Source organism: Haliotis asinina, chromosome 11, assembly GCF_037392515.1.
Source record: "Haliotis asinina isolate JCU_RB_2024 chromosome 11, JCU_Hal_asi_v2, whole genome shotgun sequence".
Lineage (NCBI taxonomy): Eukaryota > Metazoa > Mollusca > Gastropoda > Lepetellida > Haliotidae > Haliotis > Haliotis asinina.
The window spans coordinates 11,110,812-11,123,813 of record NC_090290.1 but is presented as its reverse complement, the minus strand read 5'-3'; the positions used below and the strand labels follow the sequence as shown (position 1 = coordinate 11,123,813).

The following is a 13,002-nucleotide window of genomic DNA, read 5'->3' as shown; positions in this document are numbered from 1 at the left end:
AACACTCTTGTTATAATCCTGTTCATTTTTAACAAAGTTTACTGTAATGGGTCATTTGATGTCAGTGATAAACTTCAGGAGTACTTCAGAGACTTAACACAGAAATTGTATATTTTGTTACATATGTATTTCTGACAATGTTTTGAATGGACATCAAGTGTCTTGATTCAACATTTATTAAGAATAAAGTACATAAGTTTCTTCTTCTTCATGGTCCTTGCAGTTCATCATCATTTGCTGTTTTAGTGCTGTCAGCACAACAGCATGGCCTCAGTGTAGACGGCTGATGTATGTCCCATGTGTTGTTTCAATGTGTCAGTGTTTTCAATGTGACTAGGATGGTCACGTTAGGACAGACTGACAAGATTTGTACTCACTGTCACAATACATTGCGTCACATGATGATGTAACATTTCCTTGTAGCATGTCCACGTGCTGTCACAATACATGATGTCACACAATGCTGTAACATTCCCTGGTAAAATGTTGGTTTACTGTCACAATATATGATGTCACACATTGTTGTAACATTTCCTGGTAACATGTCAACGTACTGTCAAAATATGTGATGTCACACAATGTTGTAACATTTTCTGGTAGCACGTCAACTTACTATGTAAGTACATGGCGTCACTCAATACAACAACATTTCCTGGTAACATGAAAGTGTATCTTTACTCTCAAAAGCATATATACTTAAAAGCTATACTGAGAAAATCAAAGCAAAAAATTGTTTGCATAATCATAAAAGTTGTAAAATCCTTTCCTTTATCACAAAAATGTCCATTGACTATACATATATATCTTAAGCATCTATTTATAAATACGTATCTGAGCGTATTGGTGCCATATATGTTTTGGAAAATGTGAGAGTATGCTGCCCCACTGGCTGCACATAATCTGACCAAACGCGGTTACATATAACACAAGAAAGCGCACTCCACACAGTTATAAACCTCCAGTGACGTCACTCCGTTGTTCTGGGGGAACACTTTTTTCGTAATATTCCTCATATCTGATACAATCCCTCTGGGAATTATCTAAATAAAGTCCCTCTGACACGTGCATTATCTTAACAACGTCGGCCCAGGGGCATTTCCCGCGGGAAGCGGGCTTACTTTTCAACAATGTCCGCGGATCATGTTATACGAGGGCTGGTCCAAAAGTTTCAGGACTACTTAACTTCTAAACTGGTGACACCAACTAATCTTTGGAGTGTTGTTGGGCAGTGTTCGTCGTCAACGTTTCCAGTTATTTTACTCAAGCAGATCAACTAGTTCGAACGCAACAGGTCCTTGAAGCATACTGGGGTATACATATGAAGACAACGTGAGAGATGTTGAGGGCTGGAGTTCTGATTTTACATAACATTGCTTCGTCTCACACTGGCAAAGTCTTCAGTACATCAATGTGGCTTCGAAGAACTTCCCAATCCTCCATTATTCACATGACCTGGTCCCAGGCGACTTTTACCTATTTCCAAATTTGAAGGAACACGCTATGCCGGTAATGACAAGCTCAGATCTGCTGTACTCTTATGTATACCCCAGTATGCTTGAAGGACCTGTTGCTTTGGAACTATTTGATCTATTTGAGTAAAATAACTAGAAATGCTGATGAAGAGCACTGTCCAACAACACTCCTAAGATTAGCTGGTGTCACCAATCTAGAAGTTATGGAGGCCTAGAACTTTCTGACCAGCCCTCGTGTCCTACACGTAAAGTCCACAAGAGAACAGACATCCGCCCAAACAGACTCCTTGGGTTGCCACATGCGGCGTAGTTGAAACAACTGGATCACGGAAAATCTACAAAGATATTCTCTTAATCAGTTCCTAGCTGTTTACTTCAATGATGTCCAACACTTACCTGAAGCATAAGCTCATCACCCGTGTGGACTAACTGCGGACTACTTGGACTACCTAATGTCAATCTTAGTTGATAGATGTTTGTGAGTTATGGTAACTGAGATGATCAGCTGGTGGAGGTGGTGTCTCTGAGGAACTGGTAAAGTAAAACCAAGTTCTCTTTAACAGATAGTTGGGGGTTTCACTCGTTTGTTGAAAGCCATCTTCTTCGTTTTCTGACACTAATACAGTTTATAACATGCCAGTGTTACGGGGTACGTTTCTGTGATATTGCAGACATGAACATGTAATTAAACATAATGAACAAATGTGTCTGAGCTTCCCAATGTGTGAACATGTACATATGTGCACTTGCACAGCGTCTTTAACATCCCAACCTACTTATTTCAGATTGTTTGAGCATCAGTTGCATCAATATTAAGGATACAGTTCCTCCTGACATGGACTTTGAAACATTGACCTGCCTCTCCAAATTGGTTCTTGTAAACTTAAGGTGGTTGTTTCTTGTCCACCATGGGACTAGATGAACAACTCTTTATTTACTGTTGTGATAGTACCAAGTACCAAAACCACAACATAACGATCACACAAGGTACCAAAAGTCTGAAAATAAACCCTTTAGTCATCCAAGGACGTGGGTTAAGCCTGCTCTCCTTTTTGTATTGAAACGGTTCTGTTACTTCAGTTCTTTTCATTCTAACTTTGGAAATCTCTTTCACAATGCTTCGATGTTTATTTGTAATAGCTAAGTCAAGAGCAGTTTTGTTGTCTTCATCTACCTTCTGAGTGTCTACCTTGTCCCCGAGAAAAAGTTTTACTATTTTTAGATGTCCTTCCTCGGCAGCAATGTGAAGAGGAGTTCTTCCTTTCCCATCAGACAAATTTGGATCAGCCTTGTTTTTCAGAAGGGATTGTATAGTTTCAATGTGGCCGCCTTGAGTTGCTAAGTGCAGCGCAGTTTCAGATTTCTCGGTCATAAGGTTAACCTCAACTTTGTTTTGCAGAAGTCTTCCTAATACATATTCATAACCCCACATAGCTGCATAGTGAATCGGTGCCATGCCATGGATATCTTTTAGATCCACAGATACACCTCGGACAAAACGCTTTCTGTCTTCTCTAGAAATGGCTGACTTTCTTTCTACGCTGAGAAGTGTATCCACAATGGAGTACCGTCCATTTGTAGCTGCAATATGGAGAGGCGTCATCCTGTCCACGTTTCCTTTCTGAATGTCTAAGCCTTCTTTTAAGAGAAGTTTGATCACATCTGCCTGACCTCTTATTGCTGCTAGATGCAAGGCCGTGTTCCCGGAAGCATCACAATGATTAATGCATCTATGATCTGATATCAGTAACAATTCTACAATAGACACAGATCCAACAAGTGCTGCTATTAGAAAGCTTGTTCGACCATACCTATCTGTAAGTAGTGTATTGGCTTGAGCTTTTATCAAAGTTTCTGCCACCTGTTCATGCTTACAATACAAAGCCTTTATCAACGCGGTCTCCCCTTTCTTGTTCTGAACATCAACATCAATATCATCCTCACTCAATAGGAGAGATACCATTTCCAGGCTATCCGAGCTGGCTGCATAGTGAAGAGCTGTGTTGCCCCGTTTACTGACGGAGTTGACATCCACATACTTCAACAGAATCTCACATCCTTCTGCATGGTCCCACTTAGCACAGGTTCTAAATAATTCCCCTACTTTGTATCTATTTTGATGCAGCATGGGCATATTTGTCTCGATCTTCTCGATAAGCTTCCTCATGAGCCTCACATTACCATATCTGCTACACACACGAAGGCATTGCATTGTGGAAATACCTCCTGAAGCACCTTCCAACAATTTCCGTTCTAAGGAGGGTATGTTGCAAATAGGAATGAAAGACAGTATTTGTTTCTTTGAGTGTGCATCTCTCATTTTGAAATTCTCTCCATACTGAAGCAGTGTTTGTATTGCTTCGAACACAACTGGGTGAGTCAGTGACACGTGGGACATGACAAACTGAAGATGACCTTTCAACATTTCTTTACACAGACGTTGTGCAAGATCTTTCGCTGACTTTTGGTGGACGATGATGGCATAATCAAACTCTGCAACTTCATTTGGCTCCAAGCAGACATGCTCTAAATACCTGAGACTGCAACGATCTATAAATGTAGTTTCATCATGTTCTGCTAAGACCTTTGCAGCAACCTCTGAAGTCCATGAGTGTGAGAAAACGAATCCATGAGCTGACTTCTTCAGGATGTAACTGTCCATCTGTGTAAGTGCCTCGGAGAGTTGCTTACTTCTCAAAGGAGTTGCCCCGGCAGCTGTGCATAGTGTTCCTAGTTCCACGTTTGAGAGTTCTGCTGGATCTGGGATGCAGTCCTGGTGGATGCAGATTTGTAAAGCAGAGAAAATTCCAACATTCAGCATTAACTTGTTGAGAATCTTCCTCAACCTACTTTCCCTGTCCATGACCTGAGTGCTAAAAACTTCATCTCTTAGTTCTGTAATCATAAACCATTTGTGTAGCAGGGGTGATGTTGTGTTTGAACAATTAGTGACAGAATCATTCAATGTTTCATCATTTGTCCCATCACTTACTTGCGTTGTTCTCACTTCTGTATTATAAATTCTCTCAAAGTCAATTCTTTGACTCTCAGAGAAAATTGTATTTTTAAAAGGAGTGATGTGTTTGAGCGCTGCTTGAAACACATTTTTCCTGAACAGGAAGATTGTATATAACACTTGACATCTTGAAGCCGATGCTACATGTTCCTGACTTACGTCCAGCAGGACATGATGCCATTTTCGGTACTGATCCAACTGAAAGTTTGGAATACCAAAAATGTTGTCGAAAAGAACGATGTACCTTTGACTTTTTTGGATCCGAAAGTAATCCTGTGGTGTTTCCACAACGTAGACTTTCCATTTCTTTCTGTGCATGAGAGACAAAACCTGGAAAGCTAGAGTAGTTTTTCCGTCGCCAGGCTGACCAATTATCGTTGTACAAGAATGGTCCTTGAGGCATTTTGTCACATGAGGCAACAATGGTGAAGGTGCCGTTCCTGATATACGTTCCTTGATGGTTTGCTCAGTGCAATCTGAAATTAGAGTGTTCAAAACCACATGAACGTTTTAATAAATTCATGTTAGATCAGAAACGTGATTAAAAAGGGTAGGATGAAAAATGAATACAAGACATCATTCTGGATTTTTATTGTTCTTTATAGGATGTTTCGGAGCTAATTTGTCCTCTTTCATTAGGTGAATGCCGAGTAAATGTATGTAGATAGAACATGATTACGAAGGCAAGATGGGGCAATACATAAACACTACTATTCAATGACAATGCCACCATATTCCCCCAAAACGTAATGTAAAAAAGGATGAGACAAGGCATAGATGGAACTAGATATTGTCCTACCATATAGACTGTCATCTATGGTCTTATCTTGCGACTGTATTTCACCAGCTTCTCTTGTATCATCACTTGATTGTATTGCCTCCATGTCGTCACCATCAGATTCAGTCACTTCCGACCAGTACCCATCCTCATTCCTAGAGCAGCTTAAGTCATCAGCGCTTTCAAAATCAGAAGTTTCTCCCGAAAAACTGAGTTCTGAAAGTGGTTGAATTATACAGATCTAACAATTCATACCACTTGAGTTTACAAAATCAGCATGATGGTCTGATAATTCAGGCATTAGCGGCTTCAGCTGCATTGTTAAATTTCGGCTATATCATGATCAGCTGATGATCAGGTGGAGGGAGAATCTAATCATATTCCCCTTTCGTTCAACTCATTTAACATACAGTGAAAATAGAAAATAGTTATTAAATTAGATATGTTCCTTAACATTTCTACAAGGAAACGTTTGACTTCTCTGTTGAGGTGTTGAATGTTCAATCATAACTTGTTCAGAGCTGACGACTCTGATTAAGTGGAACAGAAACAGATCGGGAAGGTAGGGAGGAAAAGTCGTACCCATCTTAGCGTCTTCTCCCCTTTATGCCATATCCCTGAAGGACCCACTGATCTTGTGTGTTGGGAAGCCCACAGTCCACAGTTTCTCAGTAAACTCCAGATATTAGTTACTTTCATTTTTGATAAATTTAAAGTGCTTTCGTGATTTATATGAATCCAGATAGTATTTCTTCCACTGGTCCCAAATATCTTCTGAGAATTCACACATTTCAGGAATACAGTCAATATTTGTCATGAAGATTTGGTTTTACAATTCCTAAACCCAGTATTATACCTATAATTTCAGGTTGTTTTGTAAAATGACATAACTCATCACAAAATCACAAAAAGCCTTTCCTTGAAATGTTTTGAGAGCCGTTTAGAATGCTAGTATATATGGTTTTCACAATTTACAGTGGAGTCAAAATAAAGAATTGGTTTGCCTTACCACTGTTGTCGTTTATGAATTCATCTTCGTCCTCATGGGAATGTGGTCTGTCTTGATCTGTAAAACAAAATTTGATATGATGTGTGACATACATTCTGATTTCATTCCTCCTCGTGCAAAATGGTTGGTAAGAATATCTAATGTAAAATAGTTTTAGAACCAGTTAGCAATGCCATTACCTTCAGAATTGTTGAAAAGCCAAATGACACTTCGTCCACTTCTTGCGTCATCTGGTTGAAGCTTCTTGATGTCATTGATGTGCACATTGGTTGCGACGATGTGCTGTATTTTAGGAAAGTCTTCTCTAGAAATGTCTTTCAGCTCATCAGAAACAAGTATATGCGACACAATCTCTAGATGTTGTTCTCTGGAACAATAAAGATGTTTTTCAGTTCAATGCCTCATTTATCATTGTAAATACACCACCATCTTACTGATACCCGACGGGCACACTTTAGCAATAACCTGGTAAGTTATGGAACAGCTTGGTGGTTGGATATATACTAAACCATGAGTCCAATCACTCACTGTAGTTTTCTCTTGAGGTCCTCCTTGACAAGAAGGATGGTTGGTCCCATCTTCTCTAACCTCCTTGCAACTTCGACCATAAGTATCTCTGAACATCCATCTGCTTCTGTGTCTGTAACCTTGTCAATCTCTACCATGTCCTTATCAATGTTTTCCACCAATATGCAAAACTGTTGTTTGGATAGTAGGCGCACTTCCGGTTTCATGCTCTGTCCATCTGTGAGATCAGTAACCGCTACTGCAGCAAGGAAGGCACGTATTATGTTCATACATTTCACACCATTCATGCTAAGTGCATGCAAGCTGCATAAAACAGAGGTTTTCTCTTCAATTGATCTCAAGGCATCCGCGAAGATCTTGTCTGATTCTAAATCCTCTGAGTCCAGTAGACCATAGACCGCATTGAAATGTTCATCTGTGTACTTCCGGATTTGATTTATTGTTCTCCGGGCAAGACGGAGAACATATTTCCCCAGATTGTCACTCTTTTCAGAAACAAAGCAGAGGATCATTGATGGACGATCGGGAAGAACATAGTACACTTCCGATATTACTCCATTGGGTATATCAAGATTTGGAAGATTCAACATCACTGCTAGTGATCTTGTCATAAAGGACAATCCTCTTTCGAAATGTTTTCCATGAGTCTGAATTCTCTGGTATATGGTGTCGTACATGGTGTTAGCATCTTTTGGTGGATACATTGACAGCTTACCTGAAGAAACAAAGCATTTTAAAAAGACATGTTTCATGAATCGTTTTCAATAAGTGATAAATGTTAGAGGAGTGGTTACCTATGTGCTATTTTCCTGATTAATACAATTATCATCTACATTCATGATTATAAAGTAAACGGTAATTCGACTCAATTGCAATGTAATCAATTTGTCCCACTTAAGAACTTGTCATCACAATGTATAGTGTGAGTACACTACCAGAGGTGAGGACGTGCGTCTGGATTGCTTCAAATTGTTCCTCTTGCAGTCGGATCCTCGGAAGAAGTGGGCAGTTACTTGGCCATGAAACTACAACTTCTGTGTCTCGTGCTTCTGAAAGAGTGAGTGTGTTTAGTGTGTTATGATCATATCAAATCATCATGGAAAGTAATGTAAGAAATGAAGATCTTAGATATAACCCCTAGGATGAACCATTGGACGATGACGAACCAACAACAACCAATCTTTTTACTGATTGAAAAATAGCTAAGTGTTTACCTTTCATATTAGCAACACTTGCCATGGCACACACTCCTTCCTTCACCTGGATAGCATACAATATTTATAAAGAAATAAAGCTGAATGATATAACCAATATGTTTTACGAACATTTAGAAAACAAAGTTCAAGGGATCATTGAGAGAAACTCATGAAAAGCCTGCATCACATATCATTAAACAACAGAGAATGAGAAATATCCATATATCATATTTTGGAATAAGTATAATACAGGATTGTGATTCAAAGTGATATATATGTCTACAGAATGACCAATTTAAATCATATACATTTATGTGCTCTCAGTCTTAAGGCCTCAGTTGGTCTCACAAGAAAGGTTTCAATACTCCAGCAACCACGACCTCTCTTTACAGCTTCAATTGTCAGTCGGGCACATGCAGTGTTTCAACTGCCTACAATTCGAAACTCTTGTTCAACCCATGATTACTGAGACTGTACGCAACAGGTGCTTTTCTGTGTCATAATGGGGCGGAATACCAATTACTCTTGTAATATATGTCTTGTAATTTTATCCATGAAGATATAGTCGAAAAATATAGCACACACCCTCAAGGGCAATCAGCCACTTCAGTCAGTAAGATTGTTCAGTATTAAAACGTGTCCAGCTATGAAATTGTTCCCTCTTGTCGTCTGATATAAAAGTCATTTGGACTGACGAGCAGGATGGAAAGTTTTCACTTTCTCAAGCCACTCTGAGAACTCTACAGGTATCATCTGAGTACTCCCCTCAATCATGGTATAGACCTCTGGCGTATCATAGAAGACACATCCGGGGGTGTACCCTACTGCCACTTCAAGGATGTACACTTGGTCTTTGTCCACTTCATGAAACTTAAATTTCACCAGCGAGTCTGCACTCCTTGGTTGGGCTGCATTTCCTATTTGAACAATTGTGTGTTGCCTGATCAACTCTGTCAAGCCTTTCTTTACAGTCTCATGTAAGCTCGGTTCAACGCGAATCCCAGAAAGGATCTTGTTCTTTGTTTTGTAATTATAACCTGTAATTTCCTCTAAACCTTCACCTATTCCTAGGTAATAGGAACCACCATCTTGTATTTTGGTGAAAGAGGAAATATATTCTCTCAGTCTGAGATCCTTCCAAATATATTCCAGTACCTCTTTCACATTTGTTTGTGTTATGATTCCTTCAAATGGTGTCTTGTGAAATGATTTAAATTCGATATCCCTGCCTTCCTGGATTGAGTCGTCTATACCTCTTATTTTTGGACGTTTTTCCTTTTGTTGTTGCTCATTGAACAACAATTTCTTAATATTGAGGGTTGTTGGGCGAGTCAAGTTTTCATCGGAAGTCACCTTGGTTTTGAAATCTGCCGTAGTCAAAGAAAGGGATGACTTAACAATAAGCACCAAATACTCTTGGTATTTTTCACTTGTCGTGTGTTCACTCAGCCAGATTTTGCTGTATGTGTCGACAAAGAGAACTCCGTCTTCGATCAGTTTTGTCAACGTGTCATCGACATACTCATTAAACAACGCTAAACAGCGATCATTAGGTGACAGACCTAGCAGGTGAATGAGCAGAGCCCCTCCTCCAGCGTTCCGCAATGCCGAAACTTTTTTAGTCAACTCTTCAGTTTTATCCTCCCTTGCAGTCTTTCTGGTTTTCTTGTCCTCTTTTACGAGTGGTTTGTTGACCAGGGTGGCTTTGATGTCGATTGTTAGGCGAAATTGCTCTTGTAAAGGGATGTCTTCATCGTTAACCACAGTCTCGCACAAACAACAGGCATCTGAAATGATAACATTAACTTTATTCACAACCAGGAAATAGGCAGTACACTGTCAGTGAGATGGCGAAAAAGAGAAAAATCTAAAACAGTTGACATTTTCATAGACAAAAATGATATTTTCTGTAGGTCTTTTGACATATAAGCCACATTCAGTATGATCATTCAAGAAGTCGAGCAACACTGTTGAGCGTAAGTCTTTTTATGGCCATTGCTTCGAAATCCATATATCTGTTTATTGGGATGAACTGAAATGACGATAGAGCACACAGCATCAAATTTTGAAGCACAATACGCGTGTAACGTTTTAGATTTAATATACGGTATGAGTACTGTGTGCGATGCGGTGTTGTTAATTTCTTCAGGATAATGTGTTAGAAACTAATTAATACTCACCTTGCGCCTCTGCCATTCACGATGAATGTCGAACAAACTGTCGCTACAACAGTAATATGCAGTACTACGTAATACGTATCCGACGGGTAACTATGCAAAATTGTTCCGTGAGGTAAAGGACAATGTGTATATTTATAAACCCTGACGACCCGTACATGTAAATGTGCAGAGAATATCACCAATCCCAGGCGAGGACATATAGAGCAATCAATACTACACTTGACATATGATATGAGTGTTGGCAACGAGCCCAGTAAACACATTGAAATACATTGAAAAGACTCTCAGATCATATCGATAGCACTCGTCAACTATGTCACAGTGACCTACAGTAAAAAATGCTGGGGCGATTACATTGTCTGGTTGAATAGTACAGCAGCGACGTCTGTGTTGCTATCACTATTGAGCTTCACCCGTAACGAAAGTTATATTACGATTTGGAATTTGCTATGCGTGTATACAGCAGGGAGTTTGAAATAAACATCACCTTTTAAATTTACTTGTAAGGCGAAGCAGCTTCATACATGAGTGGCATGTACAAAATAGTCTCTGTACATTTACTTGCTCATTGTTTACAGAACATTTCATGAGTGAACCACGTGTGCACTATATCATATTGAGACAGTAACACCAGCCTTATCACAGTTTCCTTTACTATTATTTAAGTCGTTATAAGTATAAGTGAAAATTTCAGAAGACATCTGCTGTGAACAAATACTGTAAATTGAATGTCCTCTGTGATGAATACCATGCTCTGCTTATTTAATTTTATTATAATAACATTAGATGCAAATGTATACCCGGTTATTTTATGAAACAGTCGTCAAAGCATACAATTATCGAACTATTGTCAACTGCTCACCGTAATGTTTTTTAGATTGAATCTTTGATTTATGTGTCAACAGTTATACAGACATCCATAAGATCTAGACAGACTCGTAGACCAACCATTGTATAATGTACTGCAACGTTGACCTATGGGTCACTACAAAATCCATAACACGTACACATTGTATCAGCAATAAAATATGAATACACATACAGTCATACACAATGTAAATGCCTAGAAACACAAATAAAATAGATCCACACACACACACACACACACACACACACACACACACACACCAAACATATTGTTGTAAATACCTACATATGTATACCTTTACAGTCACACACACTTATATACCCACATACATATATACATATATAATTTCGTGTGTGTGTGTGTGTGTGTGTGTGTGTGTGTGTGTGTGTGTGTGTGTGTGTGTGTGTGTGTGTGTGTGTGTGTGTGTGTGTGTGTGTGTGTGTGTGTGTGTGTGTGTGTGTGTGTGTGTGTGTAAGCACGCATTGCTTGAACATTGCCATACACACGCACACATTTATGTGCACGGCCATGCATTCAACCTCATATACATACCGAATGTGAACACTCATGCAGCCACAAGCTAGCAAACCTGAAGAGATTTATATATACATGCCGAAAGATTGTCCACTTGAATATGTAATACATTTCATACACAAGTACACACAGATATATAAAACAGCTTGCACACATGCTACACAATATCGTGCCATTATCTCTATCTACAGGCAAGGGTCTATAAAATTACTCCACCCTGTACACACCATACTTCACTCAGTCCAGCACACACTATGCATAGTTCAAAGCATACAACACGCTATTCATAACACTGCACATACATGTACACTGACTGTGCACTGACACACATCGTAATTTTTCTGGACTCTGCCCAGGGTATACTTTACGACTGATCTCCACTACACCCTGGACGTATCTACGGTCCGGCTCGATAATTGTTTACCTCCCTTGGCTGGCTTTTAATCTAAAAAGGGATCTAAACGAGGAAGTTAAGTGTACCAATCACAACTCACTTTCGCTTCTTAAATTATCTAACCGATAAAACTTGGCAAACCCAAATGATGCAGAGCATTCTAAAAGAGATAGAAATACGTCTTGCAAATATTAGTTTTTTAAAGTTTCGGATTTGTCAATTTGTCTTTATGATTTCCCCCAAAATCTGATTCGTGGCTGCGACCGCTTTCTGTGTTGAAACTGGCAAGCTCGGTAGTAATGGCGGCTCAGCTGACTGGCTACTGTTAGAATGCGGAACCAGCAAAGGGAGGTAACAAAATTATCGAACCTGGCCGTAGACGCGTCCAGGGTATAGTGGAGATTTATCGAAATGTACACCCTGGAGACTATCGAGGATGTACACGAATGTGCTTCGGTTGATTTTACATGAAGACTCTCCAGCTTCTACACTTCCGATGGCGTCATTTCCAGTTGTAGGGTCTATTTGAGGTATATTAAAACGTACCGACAGCAACAGTGGACATTGCACTGAAAAGTATCACCTTTTCATTCAAAACACCCCTGTCCTCTACTTCACTCGCACAACGTATGCAGTCATTATTCCACATTTGTCCTTTTATGAAGAAACTCCCAACTTATGCTTGACCATGACTCTCTCATCACAAGGGATACAGAACGGAGGATCCACACCGTTTAATACGTGTGCATGAGTATATCGTGTATGGCCAATACGGCACCGTCGAAAAACCTCTTGAAATCTGGACTGACAACCCAAGCAGGTATAACCGATACAGGGCTTTATTGCATGTAATTTATTGATGCCTACCTGGGTGTCCCACATCTTCTGCATCAGATCACGGATATAAGATCTAATGGTAGCCATATGATCGGTGTATGTAATAAGAAGTGGTGTCACAGATTTGTTGAGTGCTGCCTTGGTAGCAAGATCGGCCATTACATTCCCAGAGATGCCAACGTGGCTGGGT

The 13,002-nt window shown here is 39.6% G+C and overlaps 2 protein-coding genes across 2 annotated transcripts; both read right to left on the bottom strand.

Moving 5' to 3' along the window:
• Positions 1 to 653: 653 nt before the first annotated feature.
• Positions 654 to 7,846, bottom strand: LOC137255933 (uncharacterized). Its single transcript, XM_067793533.1, has 6 exons — positions 7,739 to 7,846; positions 6,804 to 7,518; positions 6,455 to 6,642; positions 6,276 to 6,332; positions 5,288 to 5,482; positions 654 to 4,964 (listed from the first exon to the last, which is right to left on the bottom strand). Exons 2-6 carry the CDS (start codon positions 7,505 to 7,507, stop codon positions 2,407 to 2,409), a joined length of 3,702 nt encoding a protein of 1,233 aa, XP_067649634.1. The 5' UTR covers positions 7,508 to 7,518; positions 7,739 to 7,846; the 3' UTR covers positions 654 to 2,406.
• Positions 7,847 to 8,212: 366 nt separating this feature from the next.
• LOC137255932 (uncharacterized) lies at positions 8,213 to 10,344 on the bottom strand. Its single transcript, XM_067793532.1, has 2 exons — positions 10,180 to 10,344; positions 8,213 to 9,786 (listed from the first exon to the last, which is right to left on the bottom strand). The coding sequence occupies exons 1-2, from the start codon at positions 10,193 to 10,195 to the stop codon at positions 8,681 to 8,683; spliced, it is 1,122 nt and encodes a 373-aa protein (XP_067649633.1). The 5' UTR covers positions 10,196 to 10,344; the 3' UTR covers positions 8,213 to 8,680.
• Between the last annotated feature and the right edge of the window lie 2,658 nt (positions 10,345 to 13,002).